Source organism: Octodon degus, unplaced genomic scaffold (genome assembly GCF_000260255.1).
Source record: "Octodon degus isolate 3935 unplaced genomic scaffold, OctDeg1.0 scaffold00197, whole genome shotgun sequence".
NCBI lineage: Eukaryota > Metazoa > Chordata > Mammalia > Rodentia > Octodontidae > Octodon > Octodon degus.
This window is the reverse complement of record NW_004524773.1, coordinates 250,472-275,121: the sequence shown is the minus strand read 5'-3', so window position 1 is coordinate 275,121 and position 24,650 is coordinate 250,472. Positions and strand designations below refer to the sequence as shown.

The 24,650-nt window shown below is 54.8% G+C and overlaps 1 protein-coding gene across 1 annotated transcript; it reads right to left on the bottom strand.

Moving 5' to 3' along the window:
• Window positions 1-976: 976 nt before the first annotated feature.
• Window positions 977-23,458, bottom strand: Napa (NSF attachment protein alpha). The gene is made up of 11 exons (XM_004644267.2): window positions 23,082-23,458; window positions 12,580-12,659; window positions 10,147-10,263; window positions 5,865-5,911; window positions 4,811-4,888; window positions 4,599-4,654; window positions 4,436-4,520; window positions 3,740-3,844; window positions 2,868-2,936; window positions 2,476-2,526; window positions 977-1,622 (listed from the first exon to the last, which is right to left on the bottom strand). The coding sequence occupies exons 1-11, from the start codon at window positions 23,177-23,179 to the stop codon at window positions 1,521-1,523; spliced, it is 888 nt and encodes a 295-aa protein (XP_004644324.1). The 5' UTR covers window positions 23,180-23,458; the 3' UTR covers window positions 977-1,520.
• Window positions 23,459-24,650: the final 1,192 nt, after the last annotated feature.

The following is a 24,650-nucleotide window of genomic DNA, read 5'->3' as shown; positions in this document are numbered from 1 at the left end:
CGGTCCCTGTGCTTTGCTAAGCTTGTTCCAAGTAGGTGCTTTAGACCACTGAGCCATCTCACCAGCCCACACTGCCAATTCTTGATTCCTAAACAATCACTCTGCACGGGCCTGCTGTTACTCCCCTTTGTTCATTTATTGAACTTTTACTTGATGCCACAATTATCAGTCACAAAGTTTTCTCACAGAAGCCTTGTAAGAGCTCTACAGAGACACATCATCCCACTTGACAGGGTAAAGTGGGGACTCCAGCCAAGCCCTTGCAGGTACAATAGTGAGTGGGGGTGACGGGCTGTAAGGCCCTTCCTCCGGGACCTGTGAGGGGGTTCTGCGTGTGTTTTCTGGTCCCTGGCATGGCAGGAAGGGTCTGGGGCCCCTGTGCACATTCATGGATAATTTGCAGATGTGGGCCAACTTCCCGTGCCACCTTGAATAATGTCACTGCCCCTCCCTGCAGGGAGAGGGCACACTTGTCGCTTGCCAGCTCCAAGTGATCAACTGGCTAGTGACCAACGCCAGGTCTCAGGAGGCTTCCCTGAGCTGGGAGCAGCCATTATCAGGTGATGGGGGGCGCTGGAGGGACGGCAGGGTAGGGTTCCGGTTGCACCCTCCTGTGGATGGAACTTCTCAGGATCCTGGGCCGGAAACAGCACTCTTAGGAACCTACCCAGCTGCCCACCGAGCCCCTCTCAGTACTGCTCCAGATATCAGCTGTGAAACTCTGGCTCCTCCAGTGTGGACCTCAGGGAAGGTTCCAGCCCAGCAAGCTCGAGGACCAGGATGCCCACCTCCCGGGCAACTCAACGGTGATGTGTGGCTGAGGCAGCCAGTTTTTGCCCCAGGCCCCAGGGTTCTGGCACCTACCTGGGCCTTGCATCTCTGCTCCAGGCCCACCCAGGCATCTCTAGGCCAAGCCTATCCTGAGGATGCGCGCTACAACACATGGCTGCAGCAGCAGAGGCAAAGAGGAAGAGACTCATGTGAAAGTGGCAATTTTTATTTTCCTTCTTGGGAGCTTCTGACCCCCAGACCAAACCTCAAGCACAGGCAGGAACAGCGCAGGGGGTCTGGGGACACTCTGGGCACTGGGCTGTGGTCTAACCTGAGCCTGGGCTGCAGGTGGTGAGAGCAGGTCTCAGTGGCTACTTGTGCTTAGAGCTCTGCCAGGGGCCAAAGTGGGGGCAGAAATCAGCCACAGGAGACTTGGGTGGTCAGGGCTTGGGACAGAGGCTGACCCTTGACTCCTAGCAGTGCTTATAGAGGTCTGTATCAGACTTATACAGCTGATTTAAGGGATAAGGACACCGTTAGGGGCTTAAATAGGCAGAGGCGAGGGTTGTAGCGGGAGCAGAGGCGACTGGCCAGCGGCCCAGCCTCTGGCACCCTGAGGTGCTGCCGAGCCACGTGACCACTGCCCTGGCAGCCCATGGGATTCCCCGAGTGGGGAAGGAGGGATGTCTTGAGCAGGCTAGGCGCACCTCGGCTACACACACCAGACAACAGGGAATGTGGGCGGTGGCCTAACGCAGGTCCTCCTCCTCGCCCTGGATGGTCTTCTTGATGCGCAGCAGCATGGTGGTCAGCCACTGGTCCAGCCGAGAGATGGAGTCGTACTCCTTCACCTGTCAGCACCATGGGGGACATCGCACCCAGCCTCGGCCCCATGGGTCCATCCCCAGCAGCCTGAGGTTCTTGGTCCCAGTCTCCCTAGGTCTCTGAGCAGGAACATGGAGACACCAGCGTGGAATCTGTTTTTTGTGTCCTTACTACCATGGGCCTAACATTTCCTCTGGGGGGAAATGTAGTTTAGAAAAGAAAAAAAAAGGTACAGTTTCCTTGTTTAAGGCTAGTCGGAGGCCTGGAGACATGAACCAAGCCTGTCCCTCACGCCGAGGGAGGCAGAGGCCAGGCCCTGCCTGTGCAGCCTCCTGCAAACATGCCGCAGGGGCTGCACTTGGGGCCTTAATTCCTGGAGGGCAGGGAGAAGTTCTGGAGAACTGCACGGCAACCTGGGCTGGGCACAGCTGAGTTTCAGAATGTTCAGAACACAGCCAGGAATGGGAGAGAGGTCTATACTGGCAGGGTATGGAGCCCCCGGGAGAGGGGGAGTCCCTGGCTTTCTTCCTATCCGCTCCCTGCTGCTCCTCCTGGGGCACCCACAGTGCTCAACTGGAGTCAGCCCACTGCTCTCCCTAGGGGACTTTGGGGGTACAGAGTAGAGGGGCTGTGAACCCCGAGAGGCTGAAGCCAGGGTGCCCTTCCCCCCCCGACCCTCAGCACAACCTGGCATCTCGATGAGCACTCTATTCCCTCCTGGTCTGCTTGTGGGGATCCTGTGGTGGGCAGCTGAGGACTCCCGGTCCTCAGCTGGGGCCCGAAGCCCAGAAGTTAACAACAAAGACAAAACTGGAGGAAGGATGCGCGAGAGGAAGGCAGCCTGCCCCAGGGACCCATCCGCCTGCCATGGCCACTCACTGATTCTGTGTAGCCGTCCACATTCTGTTCCTCATGGGCTTCTAACAACTTCTGTGAGCAAAGAGCACAAGAAGTGAGGGCCAGGGTCAGAGCCGAGGGCTGAGCAGAATGGGGGCTCCCACAAAGACAGAAGTGGGCAGCCTGTTGGCATCCATCCCACGAGACCTGCAGGCACCAACCCATCTGCCCAGCTCTGGTCCTAGTGCCAGCGCTGCATCTGCTGTTCTCATCCAGAACAGGGAGACCAAGGTAGCAGAGAAAGGCAACAAGATGCAAGCCCTGGGAGCCAATGGACAAATGCTGGAACCCAGGCATCCCCTCGCTGGCCACCTGCTCCAGGCAGGGGCCAGGTAGGTGTACCCCACCCTTATCCCCTTCAGTCCCCTGCTCACTTTCACCAGCTTGCATTCCCGGGAATCAGAGAAGGCTGGGAACAGCTCCTCGTACTTCTGAACAGCAAGCTGGGCAGCAGGGAGGGAAGGAGAGGACAAACTAGTGAAGGGGCCACTGGAGGCTTTGGTTGGGCTCATCAGGGACAAGGGAGGGCTGGCAGCCCTGAGTCAGCACTCTGCCCTCCTCCCCCGCTGCTGTTGCCTGGCGCTGTCCCTGGTAGCACTTCCCCGGGGCTGAGCTCAGCACCAGGCTGGCTACAGGCTGGCTGCAGGGAGGGAGAGGGTTTCCTGGGCAAGTGCCCAGCACCTCTGTGCCCTTCTGTGCCAGGGCAGCAGACAAAGGGGCCTATCTGTGTGCCAAACTGAGGGCTGGGGCCCAGAGAGGAATGGGGGCAGACACAAAGGAGCCCTGGGCCTGCAGAGCCCCTGCTGTCTGGGCAGGGAACACCAGAGAGGTGAAGCTCCCTCACCAAGTCCTGAGCATGGCAATGGCCTCAACCTCGGTCAGTCACAGCCCTGCTCCAGAATCACAGCGTCTGGGATGCTGAGCTGCAGTTCACCAGCCAAGCAGCCTCAGCAAGGAACTCAGCCTCAGCAAATCTGCCTGCAAGATACGCTGACGCTGGTGCTGCCTTCACAGGCTAACAGATTAAAAACTACAAAAGGAAAAGGGACTGGCATAGAGTCAGCAGGGAGTTGGGAGCTCAGAAGCCTCCAGGGCCTGACGGGGAACACCAGGGTGGAATCCCAGAGAGAGAGCTGGGACTTCTGGTGCTGAGGCCAGCGGACTGGGCCTCATGGAGGGAGGAGCAGGCTTTTTTGGCTGTGAGAAGCAACCTGGTGGCGGGAGGGGAACACCAGCCTGGGCTCACCTTGGCATTGAGTGAGTCGATGCAGAAGTGGCAGAGTGCTGCCTTAAAGAAGTAGTCCTTGGCGCTGTATTTCAGCAGGGGGCTGTCCATGGCGGTGGTCCCCACCTGTGGCCATGTAGGGTAGCACTATGAGCTCAGGACAGGTGGTTTTGTACCCTAGGATTAGGCTGAGACCCCGGGGAAGTGAGCCAGAGACCAGCCCAGGCAGGAGGCCTGGAGCCAGGTGTCCATAGCCTCTTGAGGTACCAGAGAAGGTGGAGAGGTGGCACCTTGCTGTCAGGCCCTGCGGGAGGCTGACATGCAGTGGGCAGGGGGGTGGCAACTAAGAGAACATGAGAGGCGGCACCCGCCCCTCTCCCTCGAGGCCAGCTGCTGCCTTTCTCGTGGCCACAGCGCTACCCTTCCTACCCAGCAGAGGGGAGCCCATGTGACGCTCCTTGCCTCCCACTGATGACAGACCCTGTTCTGCCACCCCCGGGGCCCTTCCCCATGGGTTCTGCTAGGCTGCCTTGTTCTGGGGCCTCAGGATGGCCCCAGGAGAGGGCGGGGAGGGACAGCACACAGGGTGAGCGGTGGAAGCTGCTGGCCAGGAGAGCACCAGGTGAGGCCCACACATTGGGAGCAAGGATGGGGCCAAAAAGGATGGCAGACAGGAGGGCAAGGTGCTGCTGCTCGAGGGACAGGGCCCCTGTCCACCTGCTCATAGATGTCAATGGCCTTCTGGTACTGCTCCAGCTGTGCGGCATAGCCGGCCACCTTCAGCAGACACTTGTTGGCTGAGCTGTGGGAGAGAGGGGGTGTGATGAGAGGTGGCAGGGAGTCCTGTGTCACAGTGGGGTAGGCACGGGGCTGGGGCTACCTGTTGGACTCCTCGCCTTTGTAGTAGTCTGCAGACTGCTCATAGTGGGCGATGGCCTGGGGAGACATGAGCAGGTGTGGGCTGGATGCCATGCGGCCTCCTTCACCCAATGCCCCACATGGGACACAGCTGGGCCCAGGTTCTGCCAGCACCTGGAGACAGCTGGGTGGGCAGCCAGGCAGCGGACCTGGTCCCAGCCATTGCCTGCTCACCTTCTCAATGTCCACCAGCTCTGTCTCATAGATCTCGGCAATGGAGATGTGGTGCTTTGCTGCGATTGTGAACCGGCCCTGGGGACAGAGGGCAGGACTGTGATTCCCCCTGACCCCCATGGTTCCCCCTGCTCTGCCTCGCCACAGATGAGGTCTGCAGAGCGGGCATGGTGACTGGCATCAGGGTGGATACTATGTAGGCCACCTCAGCCAGCACCCTAGTGTGTTGGCCTGTTTCCACCCTGTCCATAAGGCAGAGATACATGATGTGTGTGGAGGGGCTGGGATGAAGCCTCGCCCAGGGTCACTGGGTAAAAGGCTTTGTTAAACCAGGGCTTCGGGCTTCGGAGTCCTCACAGTGCGGTCTCAAAAGCCTCCCCTCCCCACACCATGTGCTTGCTCCAAGGGGTCCTCAGGGTCTGATACACCTGGAATCGCCTGCTTGCCTCTGCCCTTGGTGCCCACCCCTTGCCAGGGGCAGTGGAAGGGCAAGGCCTTGTGTCCAGCCAGCCTAATTCTGGATCTCAGCAATCCTGCTTGCAGACCTATGTCCCTGGGTAAGCCATGCCCCTGCAGTTCCCCCACTCAGCCATCCCACAGGGCTCACAAGAGCTGACTACCACAGAGCAGGAAGCCAACCACCTGCAGCATTTCACTCAGTGACCCTGCTACTGCTGTTAGGTCCATTAGTGCAGCACTGCTTGCTCTGGACACAGAAAGGGCAGGGGCCTGTGCTCCTGGTAAGGACAGGGCTGACAGAGGTGGCCCTACACAGGAACTTCCCATCTGACCTACAGCAGAGCAACCTTTCCGTCTGCACTGCTGAGAACTGCTACTCAGATCACAGACACACAGACACACACCAGGAACTGTAACTCCTACAAAAGAAAGCAGGATGGCCCAGGAGGATGGAGCAGGGCAGGAAGGAGAGGCCATCAGCCCAGGTTAGGTGGCCAAGCTCTCCTGGGCTCCCACTGCCCCACCTGCTCTGCAGCAGAACAAGAACCCTGCTGGGGGTGCAAAGGAAGGGATGCTAATGGGACAGAAGCCTTACCATGTCTGTGTAGATCTCGATGGCTCTCATCAAACAGTTGATGGCCTCTGGGAAGACAAAAGAGGAAGCAGGGAGGAGGAACGAGAGTGGAGGCGGCAGGAGATGCAGGGGGGACAGGGAGAGTGGCAAGTGCCCAGGGCAGCCAGGCCCATGCCTTCGCTTTGAGGGCTGGGAGAAGTTGGAGGAGCCCTGAGCCCAAGAAACCTTGCCAGGCTGATTTTTTCAGTCTGTACATGGGATCTGCTAGTAACTTTTTCACGAGGAGCTGCCACCAGGCCACCAGCTTCTAGGGAGCTATAGAATATGGCACAGCCAGCACTGACGGGCTCCCACAGGCATTCTGGGCCACTTGGCAAGGGTCAGGGTGAGGCTATCCTGGGGGTGTCAGGGACCTCGGGATCTCCTGGACTCAGCCACAATCACTGCAGGTCTCTTGAGCAGATTCCACCCTGCACCAGTGCCCTGGACCTCCAGCCTGGGCAGAATGCACATTCTGCCCTGCCCTCTGCTCCCATCCACAGGTGATGGGCACAGCCCTCTGCTCTCAGCACTCCCCACTCTGCCCCTGCCACCAACTCTTCAAATTACAGGGTTCACCAAAAAGTACCCCACGATGGCACTGAGAGGAGGAGCTGGCTACCTTTGTTGTACTATCTCTTGCAAGACTTTAAATTTGGGAAAGGCTTTTTTTTGACAAGTTATTTGGAGAAGAGAAAAGCATGAGTGGGTGGCAATTTCTAGCAGATAGAAATGAGCTCTCGGTGTTTTTTTTTTTTTTTTTAAATACCATTTTAATGCATCTGAAGAAGGCTGCTGGGGAGGGAGGGTGAGCAGGACAGAGGGCAGAGGGCCTGGGTAGGCCCCAGGGCTCTCCCAGCTCCTGGACGCCCGGAGGAGAGCACTGGAACCAGGAAGCAAGCGCCTTGCACCCCGCTCTCAGGGCCTCCTGGTCGAATACCAACAGCAGCAAGCTCACTCTCAGGAAGTCACGTGAACAAAGGCTCTGAGCTAGGTCCACAGCTGGGACTTTGGGAGTCCCCAGATGTACATGTATAAAGTGGGGTCTGGGTGATGCTCTGGGAGTCTGCCAATTTCACTGGATTCTGAAAAGCCTGTGGGTGTCCAAAGACACCAGCAATTTGCACCATGCATTACGGCTCTAGGCTTTTACCTGGGAGCCTGAGGCAGTAGAAGGAAAAGAAGGGGTGCTAGGCATGGTGATGCACAGCTGTAATTGCAGCACTTGGGAGGCTGAGGCAGGAGGATCACTGAGTCTGAGGCCAGCCTGAGTGGCATAACGAGACCCTCCCTCAAAGGGGGGGCATGGTTAAAGCAGGCAGAGGTGGTGCAAATGGAGGGGCATATCAACAAAATGGGAGTCGAGAACAATGGTGTTCTGCATACAAGGTCTATAACCAAGCAGGTCTGAGCAGGTCTGGAAGTGAAGGATGGGGGAGGAGGAGGCAGCAGCAGCCCCGCTGGGGCCCAGCCACTCACAGGCTCCTGGAACTGGTCCTGTGTGGGCCAAGGTGGCAAAGGCTGCACCCCAGGAAGAGTAGCAGCTGTGCCCAGACTGCCTGCAAGGGCGCTATCAGTGAGGCGTGACCCCTGCAGCGGCAGCGGGGGAAGGCTCCTTTGTGCCAGTTCCTCGCTCTGGGAACAGCTGTCCTGGAAAGTGGCAGGTGGCCAGCTGACCCCCAGCCAGCTCCTGGATGAGCTTCTGACACTCACTCCTCTGGCTGATCTCAGGTCGCCAGACTTGGAGCATCTGTGGGCCGTGTCCACCCTCCTCAGTCGGCCTGCTGAGAGCTCTCCAGCCTGAGCCTGTCACCCGCTGCCCCCAGCATGCACCCAGATGCACCCGTGCCCAGCTGCAGTCACACCCAGGACTCAGCCCATTCATATTCCTCAACGAAATAGGGACAAGTCACAGAACCGAGCCAGGAAGTGGGGCATGTTAAAAGACACAGGAGTGCCGGGGAGATGGCTCAGTGGAATAAGTGCTTCCCTGGCAAGCGCAAGGGCCTGAGTTCAATCCCCGGTTCTGCAAAAAAAAAAAAAAAAAAGACACAGGAGTCTGGATACAGTGGGCACCCCGCAGCTGACAGCACATGTGAGCCAGAACCATTCTTGCCCAGGTACACATGCACATCTGTGTGCCAGGCCCTAACAACCAGGCTGTCCAGGGAAGGGGCCTCCTGGCCTGATCAGCTGGCAACGGTGAGGACACTGAAGAAGCACTGGCAGGATGGGTGTCACAGGCCACCACAGGCCAGCAGCTCCCTCTGTGGACAGCTAGTGTACCGGTGGGTGGAGACCTGATCCACAAGAAAGAGCTAGAGACCCCAGAGGACATGTGGCTATCCAGGTGTGTGTGGGGGGACCAGCAAGGAGGACCTCAGCCAGGGGGAATCATCTGGCCCAAGTCCTAGCACATGACTACTCAGGCCCATACCTATAGAGCTCCGTATAGGCCCCCAGCTCCATTTCATAAGGCACTAGGCCTCACTAGACCCTCAGCACAGAGGGGCCCGATGCCACGCTGAGCATGATGCGCACTGGCTCGTGGTAGGCCTGTGCTTTAACACAGGATAGAACAAAGTCACTTCAAGAAAGGAAGTGGCTGCTCATGGACATCATACAGCTGCTGTGCCCTTCCCTGTGCGCCCCGACTGGCTCCAGATACAAAGCCGCTGTCACTTCCAAGCAAATGTGCTCACACCCTGACTCACTTTGACCAGGCAGGGCACCTGGAGTCCAAGGGCTAGACGCACCCTGCTCTTTTCTCACAGCTGTGTCCTCCCCCTTCCAGAGAGGCCCCAGCCAAGTTCTCAGTGACCAAATTGACCTCAGTGCCCTCCCATGGCTCTGAGCTTTCCCAGTCATACTCCCTGCCATGTTATGCTTCTAAAGCCATGAGCCATGCCTGAGCCAGGCCCATCCTGCACTCTCGGGTCAAGGGGAGGGGCTGGTGCAACCACATCACACCAGGCCTATCTGCAGGAAGAGCACACGCACGGCACACACATGCCAGGCAGCCTGGCAGCTGTCACCCCAGAAACAAGTCTTTCCAGTCACTCCGGATGGGGCAGCAGCTGAGCGTCACAGATGCTAGGCAGCATCACCAGGCCAACCAGTTCCCCAGGGAGCAGAAGGGAAGGCTGGGGGAGGGCTCTGCACAGGACATGAGACTCCTAGGGTGACTCCAGCCAAAAACAAATCCAGGGTTGCCCTGGGTCATCAAGTCACCGGCCCATCACAGGGCTGTCCCCTCTGGAATCCTCTGGCCCAAGTCCTAGCACATGACTACTCAGGCTCTATCTATAGGATGCCAGCTAAGGAGGATACAGTGGAGACCTGACCACGTAAGACAGTGCTCTGGAGGCTGCAGAGAAACCTGAGCTCTGCTGACAAATGGCAGGGACTGGCCTTTATGCCAAGACAAATACCTCCTTTAAAAAGAATACTTAAAAAAAAAAAAAAGAATACCTTCTGTTTTCCACTCTCAAGAGGATAATGGCACAAGATGGTCATGTGGAACATGTATTTGTTTGCTAAAATTAAAAGTTAGAACCTATGTCTGGCACTAAGATTTAAAAAAACAAAATTCCCAAGCTTAGGGATATAGCTTAGTGGCAGAGCACATGCTCAGCATATAAAGGGCCTGGATTCCATCCCCAGCATCACACCAAAGTCAATCAGTCATCAATCAATCAAAGTTCCCAGCCCATAAAATCCCCATGTCTGGTGGCCGAGGGCTGGGTTTTTCAGGACGAGCCCACTGGAGGGGCTGTCTTCTAGCCGGAGCTTCTGTCCCTGCATGCTCTCATTTAAGGAACTTGTTCTCTGGCAAGTGGATCGGAGGCTCTGTTCTCACTGATTTCTCTCCAGGGTGTAGGGAAGCCAGGTTAGGATAATTTCCGCTCCTTTTTCGGCAGTGACTCCTACCTGGCTGGTCTTTGAACGCCCCCGCTCCCTTCTGCATGTTAATTCTGACAACAGAACAGCTTTGCCTCGCTCCCTGGCAGGCGGAGGGTCTGAAAAGTAACTCCCACTCCCAAATGCTGCAAGAGGAGAGGGGAGGGAAGTGACAGGCTGGGGTGGGGGGAGGACAGGACAGCGCCAGTTGCAGAAGGGGAGCCAGCTCTGAAGTTTGGGCTCTCTGTGCCTCCAGTCTGTCCCACGTTGGCCACTGGAAGAACCCAGACTCACATGGACACCTGAGGACTCTGAGTATGCTCAGTTGTGCTGGTGGTCAGTGTGTGGCCCCGGGGAAACTCACCTTGGGGATCAGCTTTCTTGAAGGCATTCCCAGCATCCACGAAGCAGGTGGCTGCGTCGTGCTTGCTCTGGAGCTGCAGGTGTAGTTGGGCAGCCTGGCAGAATGCGTTCCCAGCAGCTGGAAGAGAAGAGCAGCCCAGCTTCAGGGGCTGCATACAGACACTGCCCAGGAGGAGCTTGGGCTCTCAAGCACATGGAAGGAGGCCCAGAGAGAGGTCAAGACCAGTCCATGTAAACAAGCCTGGTGGAATCCCAGTGTGAGCCTATATCCTTCATCCTGGCTTTGCCAATATTTCTAGTGCCACCATTTGTTAAGGTCCTGGGACAGGAAGGCAGAGCCAGGAGCTGCCAAGGACATGAAACCAAGGTGAGGAGGCTCCAGCACCCACCTGCTTGGCAGTCCTGGGCACCCAAGGCAAAGTGGTGACAGGGACAGACTCAGTGGGGGTGGCCCAGGAGGAAGGGCATTTGGGATTAAGGATGCCCCTTGCTTCCCTTGCCCAGTCCTGTTTCTCTCTCCCACAGGTCCCCAATGCTCTTCCTGACAAGTTCTCAAGCTCTGGTCCACTGCCATGGAGGGCAGAGCACTTCGAAAACTGTGAGGCATGCTGGGGAGCCGGGGCCCCAATCCAGAAGGGGAAATAGCCTGTGAGCCGCTAAACTCCTATATATGCACAAAAGTGCCTACCTGCCCTGAGCTCACCCGCACAGTCACTTTCTGTGGGTCCCAAGCCATTCTGTCCAGATGTCTCCTAAACCAGCTTTGGGAGGCATCAGGGCTTCCCCTCTCTGGGCCTCCACTGTGATCTCATTGAGAGCTCCAACCCTGAGCCCTAAATTTCAAAAAGCAGGGATGCTAAAAGGAAGAAAGTAGCCTAAGACTTCTGCTGGACTTTTTTTTTTTTTTTTTGGTATTTCAGGGAAGGGTCTACAGGGTGCTCAGGGTCTCACTACTAGATTGGACTCATAGTGATCCGCCTGCTTACAGCCTCCCAAGAGCTGGGATTACAGGTGCGCACCATCATGCCCAGTCTCAATCGCTGTCTCAGCAAGCCCTGGGGCAGGACCAGCATGGCAGGGCTGGGGATTGAACCCCTGACCCCTGCACCTGCTTGCAGGCACTTTAATCTGCTGAGCTATTTGGCTGGCCCTCTGTTGGAATTGTTGAATGGAGAATGGTAACATATTTTAGGGGAAAAGCAACATGTATGTGGTTGAAAAATAGGCATGCTTTCTCTGCAGGCCCTTTATCAGCTTGGGAGCATAAAAATATACACAGCGGTTGGCCATACGCACAATGCATTTTGTTGAATGTCAAGGAAAGTTCTTCTAATTTTCAGGAAACTGGCTGATGGGGTTCTCATGGTGATGGCCGAGGCCTACCTGCACCTCTGCATCCCACCTCCAAGGCCCCTCCCCACGTTCCTCTCCTATGTCCACAAAGCTCTCCCAGGTTCCCAAACTGTCTCCTGCTCCATTTTCCTTAATCCGATCTTGCTGACACTGGAAAGCCACACTGTGGAGTCAGCACCAACTGGACTCAGTGTGCTGGAACCCAACTGCTCCCCTCAGGCCACGGGCTCCCCCAGGCAGGCCCTCACTTGCAGCCTGAGGAGGCTGCTGCCTCACTGGGCAAAGTGCCTGGGCACTGAGAGCAGATTCTGACTAGGCCTGGATCATGGTTGTGCTGCCTACTGGTCTCAGCAGCCTGAGCAAGGTGCTGAGCCACACCTCAGCTTCTTAGTCTGTTTTTTTTCTTTTGTTTTTAAAGCAGAGTCTTACTATGTTGGGCAGGCTGGCTGCAAACTCATGGTGATTCTCTTGCCCCATTAATGTTATCCCAGGGCAGCTGGGATGAGTCAATTAAATTATGTACGATGGGGCTGGTGAGATGGCTCAGTGGTCTAAAGCACCTACTTAGAACAAGCTTAGCAAAGCACAGGGACCTCAGTTCAATCCCCCAGCACCACATGCCAGCCAGCCCCGCCCCCTGGTGGGCTGAGCTGGCTACACACACAAATAAATAAAATAAAATAAAAAAATTATGTACGATGTATACTTAGTAGAATATCCCATGAACGACGGCTGTCATTAATAGAAGCTCTTGCATGTTCCCCTGGCCCAGAATTTGCACTCTGATGGAAGCAAGATGGAATCATTTCCAGGAAATGCCAAATTACCAATTTAGAGAGAAATCTCTCAAAGAGCTCATCACATGGGTCTACCAGGACTCAACGTCCTGATAGCCTTTCCTTTCTATCCTTCTATCCTGCCCTTTCTATCCTTCCCTGATCTCCACCCCTCCATCTGGACCAAAGGCCCCAGGTGCCCCACTGGACGTGGGCGGTGGGGCCTGCAGGGCTTGCCCTCGGCCAGGCCTGTGGATGGGAAGCTGACGGGGAGGGGACAGAGCGCTGCAGCAGACAGCACCTACCACTCCAGTTTTTGGCCATCTTGAACATGTTCGCTGCTCTGGAGTACATTTCGCATGCTTCTTCTATTTTGGATGAGCCTCTGAGGAAAAATAAAAAAAGAAAATAGATAAGGACACTATTTAGTCTGGTATCAGAAAGAGCACACATTCTGCCCTGGTGACAGTGAAGTTGTGTCCTCCCTTCCTATCCCTCCCACCTCCCCACATAGCCAGCCTATGAAGCCACCTCGCCTGGCTTTCCTCAGAAGGCATGATCTGCACAGGAAGCATGGCTGTGGTGCCCTCCCTGACGGCATACTGGGGTGACCACTCACTTTCAGTGGGGGCTTCCTGACCGCCACATGCAGCCTGACAGCCTCTTGCACAACCTGCCTGGGCAGCAAGGTGAGCAGTGGATGCCAGGCACTCTGCCAGCGCCTCAGCCCAGAGCCTGCAGAGCGTTCTGGGGACTTGCCCAGATGCTGACACCTTGCTGCTTCCCCAGTGCCTTGTAAAGGCCGCTGTCCCTCCAAGGCCTTGCCGCCCTTTACCCATTCAGAACCCAGCAGCACAGCCTGGCTACACGCAGACATAGAGTGTAAGATGTCAATGTGAAAGGCTCTCATTTGTGTGCCAAAAAGAAAAAAAAAAGGAAAACAGAGGGTGAAAAGAATAGTAACATACATGTTTATATAAACAGAATGTTTCTAGACAAACACAAAAAGCTAGTGACAGCCTTCTTCTCCAAGGTGAAGTGTGCAGTGCTGGGCCAGGTGTGGGAGGCAGCCTTATTCACGGCTTGCCTTCGCGGCGCTAATTGTTTTTGCCATCTGCACACTTTATCTACTCAAGGAAAAAGATGTTTTAATATTAATCTTTATTTTTGACCATGTAGTTCCACAACGAGTTACATTTCTAGTAATTTATCCTATGAAGTGAACCAGAAAAGTTACAAGGATGGTCGGCACAGCAAAGCAACCTCAAAAACCTGTGCAGTAGTGCTCTGAGAGAAATATAAGGGTATTATTATTTTTAAAAATCTTTGTGGTGCTGTGGATGGAACCCAGAGCCTTGTGCATGGTACGAAAATGCTCTACCACTCACTGAGCTACACCTCCAGCCACATGGACACGTGCTCTTGAGAAATAAAAGGAACTCTCTTTGTGCAGCTCAACCTCCAAGCAGCACACATATACTCCTCTTCCTGACCTGGAAGCTTTCACCAGTAACTCAACCCCAACGTCCCTCCTATGTCCTCCATCCATTCCACCCCAAATTCATCCAGGGCCAGGCTACTAAGTCTCTGGTCTTCATAACTCTTCCATCTCCTATAACTCACATAACCAAAAGAGTAAGAGTAAAATTCACACTCAGGAGCCCCACCAATTTCTTCCCACAATCACATAACAGCTGTGTTATTTCTTTTAAAAGGGAAAATGGAGCTGGGTGTGGTGGTGCACGCCCGTGATCCTAGCACTCAGGAGGCTGAGGCAGGAGGCCCTTCATGAGTTCTATACCAGCCTGAGCTACATAGTGAACTCAAGGTCAGCCTGAACTACACAGTGAGACCCTGTCTCCAAAAACAACAACAAAAAGATAAAAGGGGAAAAAGGGGGTGCTTCCCCAACCAAAAGCTATGTACTGCCTCACCCCTTATTCATGTCAGCTGGCCAACGTACTGCCCCTGGCTGCCTGCCCACACCAACCATAGCTATATCGTCCACACTGCACTGTGGGTACAGCCCATTCCTGGAGACAGTGCTCAGTAGGTCTGGGCAGGCCTGGCATTGCCCCCGCTGCCTATTTATCAGGGAGTACTCCCTAATATCCCCGGTCCCCCTCTAATTTTTACTGTCAGACAGGATCTTACTAAGTTGTGACTTGAATTAATAATCCTCCTGTCTCCACCTCCCAAATAGCTGGGACTTTGGGGACCCAGGCGATTCAGATGACTAAGCAAATCCGGGAAGGACAAAATGGGGCTGGGACAGGCTGGCGGACAGGGGCTAGAATACCAGTCCCTGAATCCAAAGCTCATCAGCTAGATAAGGTTCATGCTAGATGAGGTTCATCCTCAGATGGTTTCTGCCCTCTGCCATCCCCAGGAGGTGGCACTGAGCCATCTGCTCCTCCACGCTCACCCACTAGCTCTCTCTAGGTGGCCAACAGGCTTCTTCAGGGCCTCCCCCTGGCTGCGCAGAGGTGAGGAATGTTCCTAAGCTTCTGGCAGAGGAGAATTCTTGTGAAGAGAATTCAAAACACCTCAGGAGGCCTTCTCCCTCCAGAATACTCTTTTGTCTGAGATGCCAGGGATGGAACTGCAAATGCTGGGCCAGGCTCTATGCAGCTCCCAAAATGTTCTCTTAAAGAGATGTGTTCAGATTTTCATCATGGGCCCGGTCACCCTACTGTGACAGCCTATTCTTCCCTTCTTTGTCCTATGCAGCTCCAGGCGGCCTCTGAAAGAGCTCAGGCTCCCAGCAGAGCTGAAACTCTGAGGCCCAAAGCCTGAGAGCAGCAGAGAGCAGCGTCAGCTGCCACGTTTGTCTGGGCTCAAAGGGAAAGAGGACATAAAGCTTGTCAGCTACCTAGGCTGAAACACTCTGATCCCAGCCTCAGCTGCATTGATGGTTCTAATTGCAGAGTGGAAAAGCCAGGGATGAATACCTGCTCAGGCGCCAGGCCTGCCTTCCCTTTCCCCCTGAATTCTCTGGGCCTGGCCGCTGCTGCCAAAGGCAAGTGGGCCAGAGGGTATCTCTGGGGTGCCATCATCTTCTGCTAGAGATGAAGGGAAGTCGCCAAAGGGAAAAGTGACTTGCAGAGGCTTAACTGGCCAATCCTGGGGAATGCACATCTGAGCATTTGTTACACAGCAGGCACTGGAGTAGAGCAGTAAGCAAAGGGGAACAGCACTCCCCTCAATAAAATGGATCAACAAGCCAACTCACGGGGTCTGCGCAGCAGGAGACAGGGAGGGCAGCCCTTGACCCTTAGTCCTCAGTGACAAAGGAGCCGCCCAGGGAAAGAGGGAAGAGCCTGCCGGGCAGTGCAGAACACGGGCAAAGGCCCTAAGACAGGAATACATATGGCAGGTTCAAAGAAGGGAAGTGGCCATGATGGCTGTGGTGCAGAGGAGCAGGCAGGGAACACAGCATGCAGGAGGCCAGGCTGAGGATTTAGGGCCCATTTTAACTCAACAGGAAAGTGACCAGAAGGAAGACATCCTGGCTCCACTCTCCTACTAAGGTGTCTCTCTGCATGGCTCAGCCAGGCTCACGCTTCCCCTCTGAGAGTGGCCTGGCAAAGCCTACCAGGCTTTTGAGCAGAGACCAGGAATTCTCCCTCTGCCGCCTGCACAAGATCCAGGGAAGCTTGCTGGACCTCCCGCTGAAGGGCCTGGGTGGCAGTGAGTGACAGCTGACAGTCCTGCCCCCGCTGACCTCCTCCAAGCTGCCTCTGCTGCACTCTTCCAGCCCACATCTCTGAGCCACACTGGGAATGAGGGAACCGGTTTGGGCCAGCCTGGCGGCAAGGGCTGTCTATAATTACCCCTCTGCTTGCTCCCCCCTAACGCGGAGGAAGCAGTCCCAGGTCTTCCAGGCGCAGATACCAACCTCCAGCAACTGCCATATGGAGGGAAAGCACTGCCAGGAAAACATAGGCGCAGCAGGACAGGGCCAGGGGCTTCGGCAGGCAGTCACAACCACCCTCCCTCTAGCCCCTGGACACTTCGAGGCTCCCAGAAGCGCACCACCAGCCATCCCCACTTGCAGATCCCTAAGAACCAGAGGGACAGATGGACTGACTCTGTTCTGGGTCTGACACACTCATCCTCCTGTCAGCAGCAGCCACAGCCCCTGACCCACTGGCTTGACCATCAGTGAGTAAGTACCCTTGTGAGGAAGCGGGGCCCAAGGCCTACCCCTGCCCTTATGTGCCTTGTGGGGCTGACCTAACCCTGGTGCTGACTGCCCAAGGACCCTGGAACCACGTCCAGGGTCCCAGGGTCTCAGCACCCCTGTCACACAGAAGGCATGGGGGCTCAGAGACCTGCCCAAGCTGACAGTGCAGGAAGTGGCAGGGCTGAGGAAGGGGCCTCTCCCTCACTCAGCATCCAAGAATTCTCTAGAAGATGAGGCAAGTGTGGTGGTGCACGCTGTGATCCCAGAACTCACGAGGTACCCATAGGGGCAGAAGTGTTTATTTTGGATCTCCCCATGCTTTCCACAAAAGAAACAGCCCACCCTGCAGGTTTCCTTCCTTATCAAGTGCTCTCTGCTGAGCTGCTCCTCTACGCAGAGGATTAATTACCCCCCCCCACCAGCCTGAGCCCACAGTATTGTTAGAAGCAGAAGGAAAGTGAGGCAGTGAAGGCTTGTGTGGCATGAGCTGCTGGCTTAGCCACTCTGCTGATGGCAGTGGCTGTTAGAGCTCAGGATCAGCCTGTGGCACCAGCAAGTGCTAACCCCTCAAGGGTAGGAGCTTCCTCGGGCCCCTGGGACAGGGACAAAAGAACAAAGCTTCCCATGCTACCCCTCAGCTCTGAAATCACCTCAAGCCCTCCTACGGCAGCCTGTATTGCAAAGGGCCAGGGGTAGAGACCTGAGCAGAGTCTGATTCAGGCACGTGGCCGGGTGCAACCTCAGGTGGGGACTTCCAGCCATAGTGTATTTAGCTGTGAAGTGGAGACACCTGGGGCTGAATCCCTGGTACCGAGTGTGACACGAAGTTGGTGCTCAAACGGCTGCTTCTGTGCGGAGGAGCTCAGAGGGTGCCAGCCACCCAGAGAGCAGCCGGACAGGCCTGAGCCCAGCGCCAGCTCCTTGCTTGCCAGCCTCAGTTTCTTCCTCTGCCACTAGGGATGAGCCCCGCCTTGCTGCCAGCCAGTGCTCTGGAGAATGAGCATCACTCTCAGCAGGTCCCAGACTGTGTACCTACTACTGGATCAGTGCGACTTCACCTTTTCCGCCCCCACGTTAGCTAAGTGTTGCCCCTTTTCTTAGTTACTTTTCTCCTTTGCTGAGACAAAATACTTGACATCCAAAACTGGAGGCAAGGATTAAAAAAAAAAAAAAAAAGTATTTAGTACAGGGTCTACAGGGCCTCACTACACAGATCTCACAGTGATCTTTTCTGTTTTTCAGCCTCCCAAGTGCTGCGATTACAGGTCCATGCCACCATGCCCAGTCTCAAGCCACTACCTCAAGCCACCACACCCAGTCTCAATCTCCTTCTCACACGCACTGGGGGCGGGGCTGGCACCGCCTGGTCTCTCCTTCTGGTGATTATACTCTATACAGACTACTGGCCTAGGGCAGGTAGCACCCACACCCAGCGTGGGCCTGTCTGTTACCCACTCCCAGAGCTACACCAAACCAATGGACTAATTTAGTGATCACACGCCCTGGATCACAGCATCACATGCTCTAGGTCGGCCACCTCTGAAAAGCCCACACCTCTGCCTCCAGGTCCAGAGTCCTAGGTGTCCCACCATCCTCCCCCAGCTCAGGACACTTAGAGCACTGTCAGTCCCCACATCCTTGGGTTCAGTATCCAGGTTCAATCAACCATGGATCAAAACTATTCTAATAAACTATATCTGTACTGAAATGTACAGGCATTTTTCCTTGTCATTATTCTCTAAACACTGCGGTGCATGACTGCAGCATTTACATTAGTTATCTGAAACCTAGAGATGATTCAAGGTCTATGGGAGGCTGCACAGGTACATGCAAACACCACACACCGCACAGACTGCAGCCTTAGCACATTCTGACATCTGCACTGGGGAAGGGGTGCTTGGGGAAGGGAATCCCGAGCTTCATATACACTAAGCAGGTACTCTAGCACTGCCCTACACCTCCAGCCCTCTTTTTCCTCTCTCCCTTATCAGTACTGGAACTGAGCCCAGGGTCTTCACACTGAGCCTTACCTCTCTCCCCCTGCACCTTATTTACTTAAGATAAGAACTTGCTGAATTGCCCAGGCTGGGCTCAAACTTGCAATCCTCCAGTCTCAGCCTTCCAGAATCCTGGGGTTATCAGCAAATTCTACCAGGCAGCTCCTCTTATTTCTTACATGCATGGCTGCCACTCTGTACAACAGGATCACACATCACTGCAGCTCCAAAATCAGTGTTTCACTTCCTCAAAAGCCATGCAGAAAGCGCCTGGTTTCTCAGCAGGCCCATCTGGAACAGGAGGACCCTGGGACCTTGCCACCTGTACAACTAGGTGGCAAGGTCCCAGCCCTGGAGAAAGCCAGGATCTCCTGGATGCCCTCAGGAAAGTCTCGATGCTGAAACGAGACTTCAGCTGTAGGTCTTGACGCTACTCCCAGCAACTCCCCTGGGTCTGATGTGGGTCAGAGCTCGAAGCTCAGCAGTGAGCCTGCAGGCTGTACACGGACACTCTCCCCACCCTGAGTAGTGGTTCTCTGCTCACAAAGCTAGCACCGCTGGCTCCTAGTGCCTGCAGGCCGTTCAAACAGGATCTGACTTGTCAACACTGATCTTTAGGAATACACTGTTTGAATACAGGACACCCTGCCAGCCCGTGTCCCAGCACCTCCAGCTTCCAGTAACAGTGCCTAGGGATAAGGAGACTTGCAAGTGCTAAGCACCGCCGGGCCAAGCCCTCTCTCTCATCTTGCTCTGCACATGATCTCCTATGGGTTAGGATGAGCCGAGGAAGCAGGGCCCATTCTGATCATAGGTATCCATAAGGGCAGAAGTGTTCATTTTGGATCTCTTATGAAAAGATGGAGGGGAGATGCTAGGGAGGGAGAGCCCAGGGGACATACCTGCCACTCAGAACGTGTACAATGGCTAAGGGCCTGGCACAGAAGCTCTGGACCCTTCAGCACACCCAGAGCCACAGGGGGCAAAAGGGCACTCAGCTCTCCCTCTCCTTTTCCTATCACCACTCTTATGGTGTTTCCAGAGCAAAGCACAAGTTTGTGCGGCTCCTAACCCACTCCTGTCCCCCACCACCAGGGAAGGTGCAGGCACCTTCCTTCTTCTAACTAGGGAGCCTCACCTGCGCTGGCTGCTGGTACATCCAAGTCTGCAGCCCAGAGAAGAGCAAAGGCTGCCCTCCCGGGCACAGGGGAGCACTAGTGGCCCACTGGATGGAGCAAGGGCGTCTGAGTTTGGGAAGCTGCCCTCACGCACTTTCCCAAAAGAAGGGAGCGCCCAGCACTCCCTCATCCAGGCCTGGAGCGAAGGCCAGCTGTGAAATGTTTAATCCAGGCGAGGCCAGCTCCAGGGTGGAGTGGTCGGGATGGTTTCTACCTGTACAGGATGAAGTCCTCCCAACTGACCTCTGGATGTCCTCTGGTTCCTGGACACAGGCTCCAGGCCGGCCTTGCCTACGCCCCTAGCAGCACTATCCCTAGGTCTCTTGGAAACCCACCTGCTCGCTTTTTCAGTTATCTTGTAGAGGTGAGGAGGGGTCAGCTCCCAAACTACACAGCTGCATCCTTCCTGAACATGTCCAGAGATAGGCAGGAGCCTCAGAGCACAGTGGCCTCAGGGAGGGCCCTGGAAGCTGACAGGCCAGATCTGAATGTGTCTCTCCTGCTGAGTATAAGTGCTGAGTGTAAGTGACTTCTCTAAGTCCCCTCATCTGCCTTCACAGGGGCTTTGTGAGGACTGAGAGAGAGAAGGCAGGCTAAGTGCCCAGCCTGGGCCTGACTTAGGCAGAGTAAGCGCCCAGCACTCATCACTTGCTGATTCCTTCATCACTGCAGCAACCTTGGGCCACCATGCTCCTCTACACCAGCTGCTGCGGTCCTTTATGAAGGGCAAGCAGGAATCCTCTAGGACCAGCCCCCACTGATGGCCCCCTTGCTCCCAGGGCCTCACGTGTCCAGCCTCGCCACAGTCGCCTGCCCTAATTTTATGATCCACCTCCGAGTACTCATAAACTTTTGTGAGACCTGCTTACCCTCTGGCCTTGCTCTAAGCTGTCTCCTCTGCCTGGAGTGCTGCTCCCCACCATACAGCACCCCTAGAGCTTCTAGTCAGGCCCCGGATAGAGGCCTTTCTTCTGCAAGGCCACCTCTGGTTCCTCTGGATCTTGATCTCAGACTCCTCTCTCACTCAGGGCAGAATGTCCCCTCTCTCCCAGCCTTTGTTTGCCCCACCCCTGCTTCCCAGGTGCCTGCTCCCTTAGCAAAGGCCTGAGGCTCCTTGGGGCCGCTCACACCTTGCCCAGAGCTTGCATCTAGTTCACACAACTTCCCCTCAGCGGGAGCACCATTCCAAGGTCCGGATCCAGGCCCTCCTGGCATTCACAACGAAGCTTTACTAGCGCTTGGAGTGTTAATCTTGCTTTCCCCACCAGGTGGCAAGTGTCTTTAGGGCTAACTGCTCCCAGCAAACACAACTCAACAGTACACAAATCTCTGGGCCAAAGGAGAGAGATTTTCCTATCAGAGAGATAGGAAAGCGCCACCAGGAAAACTACTGGGGAAAACTGAGCTCTGGGCTCCACCTGCAACCACTGCACTTGAACTTCTCTCCCGGCAAAAAAGGAAGAAACAAACACAGATCCAAATCCTTCAGCCACCAAACTTAAACATTCCTCTCCTAATCAGCACAACCCATTAGACCAAGAGTTTCTCTACACTAGACAATTCACTAACATCCTTCAAATTCTTTTGCTCAACATTATGCAACCACAAATCACTACTCTTCATTTGTCTCTACCTCTGCCAGGCTCCTTCCTAATAGTCTCCTGTAATCCCCAGGGCCTCCTCTCAATCCTTTCCCCAGCCTTCTGGCAGTCCCCAGACCCACCACCTTACCCACCTGCCTTTCTCTGCTTCCTGACTCCACGCCCCATGTCCTCACCACCAGCCTCCCAGGCCATTCCCAGTCTCCACTGCTTCCCCTGGCCCTGTCAGGATCCTCCCTCAGGCATGCTCCTCTCCTAATCCTTTTCAGATCCTTTTATCCCCTCTGCTCACACCACCAATCCTTTCCTAGCCCTACTAAGTCCCCAAGGTCCATAACGCCTTTTCCATTCCCGGTCACTCCTCTCTACCCATTCACACACAGGCTTCCTGTTTCTCCCTTCTGTGACCCCTGCAAAGCCTCTCCTGCCTTGGTCTCTATAAGCTCCTTCCATGAGTCGTTTCTTTTCTTCAGGTTAGTGACAGTGTCAGAGGGTTTTTTGTTTGTTTTTGTTTTTCATTACAGGGGATGGAACTCGGGATCTTGTGTTTGCCAAACAGGCACTTCAGAGCTTTAATCACATGGCAAACTCAATTCTAAGCAGTTCACACATAAGCAAACCTCTAGTCAGTTTTACCAATGATCTCCTGTATCTTGGAAATTATACTACACATTTAGTATAGTGAACAAATGGGAGTCACCTTCTAAAATCTAGACTTTTGATGCTCTTAAGCTACCATACTCTTCAAAGGATGGTCAACTTTCTTTCTTTTGTATTTTAAGGGAAGGGTCTACAGGATGTTCAGGGTCTCACTACTAGATCAGACTCATAGTGATCCACCTGTTTACAGCCTCCCAAGAGCTGCGATTACAGGCATGCACCACCATTCCCAGTCTCAACTGCTGTCTCTGCAAACCCTGGGTGCAGGGCAGGCAGAGCTGGCCTGGGGATCAAACCCCTGGCTCCTGTGCCTGCTTGTAGGCACTTTCATCAAGACAGTCGACTTTCATAAATTGAATCAAACTTCCTGTGAAATGCTTGCCACCTCCCAGGTGTTGCTCCTCTCTCCCAACTTCCCTCAGGCCCTCTTCTAAAACATTCTAGTCACCCCATTCAGACTTGAGGGCCACACAGCAGGTGTTGACTGCCCATTTGTTTCTCTCCCTTCTCTCATCTTTGCCTATTTATCTCTCCTCAACCCTGGCCTAGTCAAATCATGTCTTCGCCTCTCTGCCCAGGCATCTACAGCTCTAGCCCCAGGTCGTGTGCTCAGATCTCCTGAACTTATCCGTCTTAACCAAAGCACCCACACATACACACCCGGAGTCACCATTCTCAACACCACTTAAGCTGCCGTGCCTGATGTCAAGACTCCTTTGCCTTCAGCTCCACCACCCTGAGCCCCTACCAACCCACTGTCACGGCCTTGCAAAGGTGGGTTCTGCAGGAACCTACTCTCAACCCCAGTCTGAGACCCTTCAAACAGCGTCCCGAGAACTCCAAAGGCTTCTGCATCTGCAGCTCTCCCAGGTTTCTCAGCCCCTTTAGGCCTCAGATTGTCTTCCCTCGGCCCAGTTCTCCTTCGGCTCCTTGGCCTGTCTGCAACCTGGGTTCCGTTCCCGGCCTTAAGATGGTGTCGCTTCGGCCTGTGGGCCCTCTGTTTGGGTCCCTTCCCGCCTCTCCCTGCCCTCGGCCTGTGGGCGTTCCACTGCCTTAGACCCCATCACCTCCTCGCGGAATCACCACCTGTCCCCTCCTCCCGAACCCTGGTGCCTAGCCCGCCGCGTCTGGCCATAGCTCCTGCGTCCTCGCAGCCTAGATCCCAGCCCCTCGGCCGGTTCTCACCCGAACAGGCCAGAGAAGAAAGACTGTGAGTTCTTCACTTTACGCTCCGCCTCGGCCAGCAGGGCCATCGCCTCCACCTCCTTCCCTGAGTTGTCCATGTCGCCCACAAAAGTTCTCAGCAAACTGCCCGAATGGGTACTGAAGGACTGCGCCGCGGCCGGGCCGCGGTACACAAACCAGGGAGCTCAGCGGCTGCGTAGACGTCGCACCTGCGCGCGCCGCTGGCGACCAGGCCCCACGTGACTCCCTCCGGCCAACCAGCGGCCTCGTATTGTGGGCTCTCGCCCCCCCCATGGGCCACGCCCCCGCCGATCGGAGCGCTGCCCTGTGACTCCAATTCTCCAATCGGCCTCTTGAGGCCTCGACGCATGCGCATACTCCCAACGCGTGCACAACTTTAGCTCCCTAGCGTTTCGCAGGACAAACTTCACATGATGCTGTGTAAACCAATCCCAATTCCTATAGCCAAGAACCTGTACCTAGGGCGCGGCCTCTGATTCTTCTCCACCAATGATCAGGAGCCTCTGGCTTGGTCCGCTCTCTTCGCGGAATTTGGGACTAGTCAGCTGACCGCTGACGCTCACATGACAGGTCCCCGGCATCTGGAGTTTGACAGTTCTCCTGCGCAATTTCGTTCCGCCTCCGCGCTGTGTATCCTTTACTCCTCTCGGAAAGACCTATGTAATGAAAATAAAACGGTTCCGCTTCCTGCGCCCTCTGCCGACCGGTGTTGAAACTGGCTTGGAGAGTACTTGGAAAACTTTTTTTAAATCGGACAAAATTTAGAGCTGAGTTCTACTAAGCACTAGTTGAAAAAAAACTTAGAATTCTCTAACTGTGGTTTCACAAAACATGGCTGGAGACAAGTATGTTAAAAATTCAGTTTCCAGCCGGGAGTGGTGGCGCACACTTGTAATCCGGAGGGCGGAGGATCGCTGTTAAGAGGCTAGCCTGGATACATAGTGACTTAAAGGCAAGCCTGAACTACATAGCGAGATAGTTTAAAAATTTTTGGGGGGAGGCCGGGGAGATAGTTCAGTGACATAAGTGTCTGCCTGGCAAGTGCAAGGCCCCGAGTTCAATTCCCGGTACCAAAAAAAAAAAAAAAAAAAAAAAGTCTCCAGTTCATTAAGTAATGGGATTGATTTTTAATATTACTCTCCAGTAAAAGGAGCCAGGGTTCCTGGAAGTGGCTGGGGTACAGGGGTGGCAGGGAATCCAGAGGCACTCTTAACATGGAGCTGCATCTCTACCATTTATTCATGTTTAGATTTTGAGACAGGGTCTTTAAATTGCTCCGGCTGGCCTGCAGAAGCCTTTTCTCCCTTTTCACTCTCCCTAGTATTTGGAATTATGGGCATGCGTCATCGAGATCAGCACACCCCATTCTTTAAGTGTGGCGAGTATAGTGACTTCTTCTGAAAACCAAAATATGGCAGGAGGATGGGCTGCCTCCTTGTTCGCGGAAGGAAGCCTGACAAACATTGCCAGCCAGCTAACGGAAGTTAGTATCAGCAATGATAAATAAACAGGGTGTAGAGGCACAGCCTTGTTCACTCCAGCACTCGG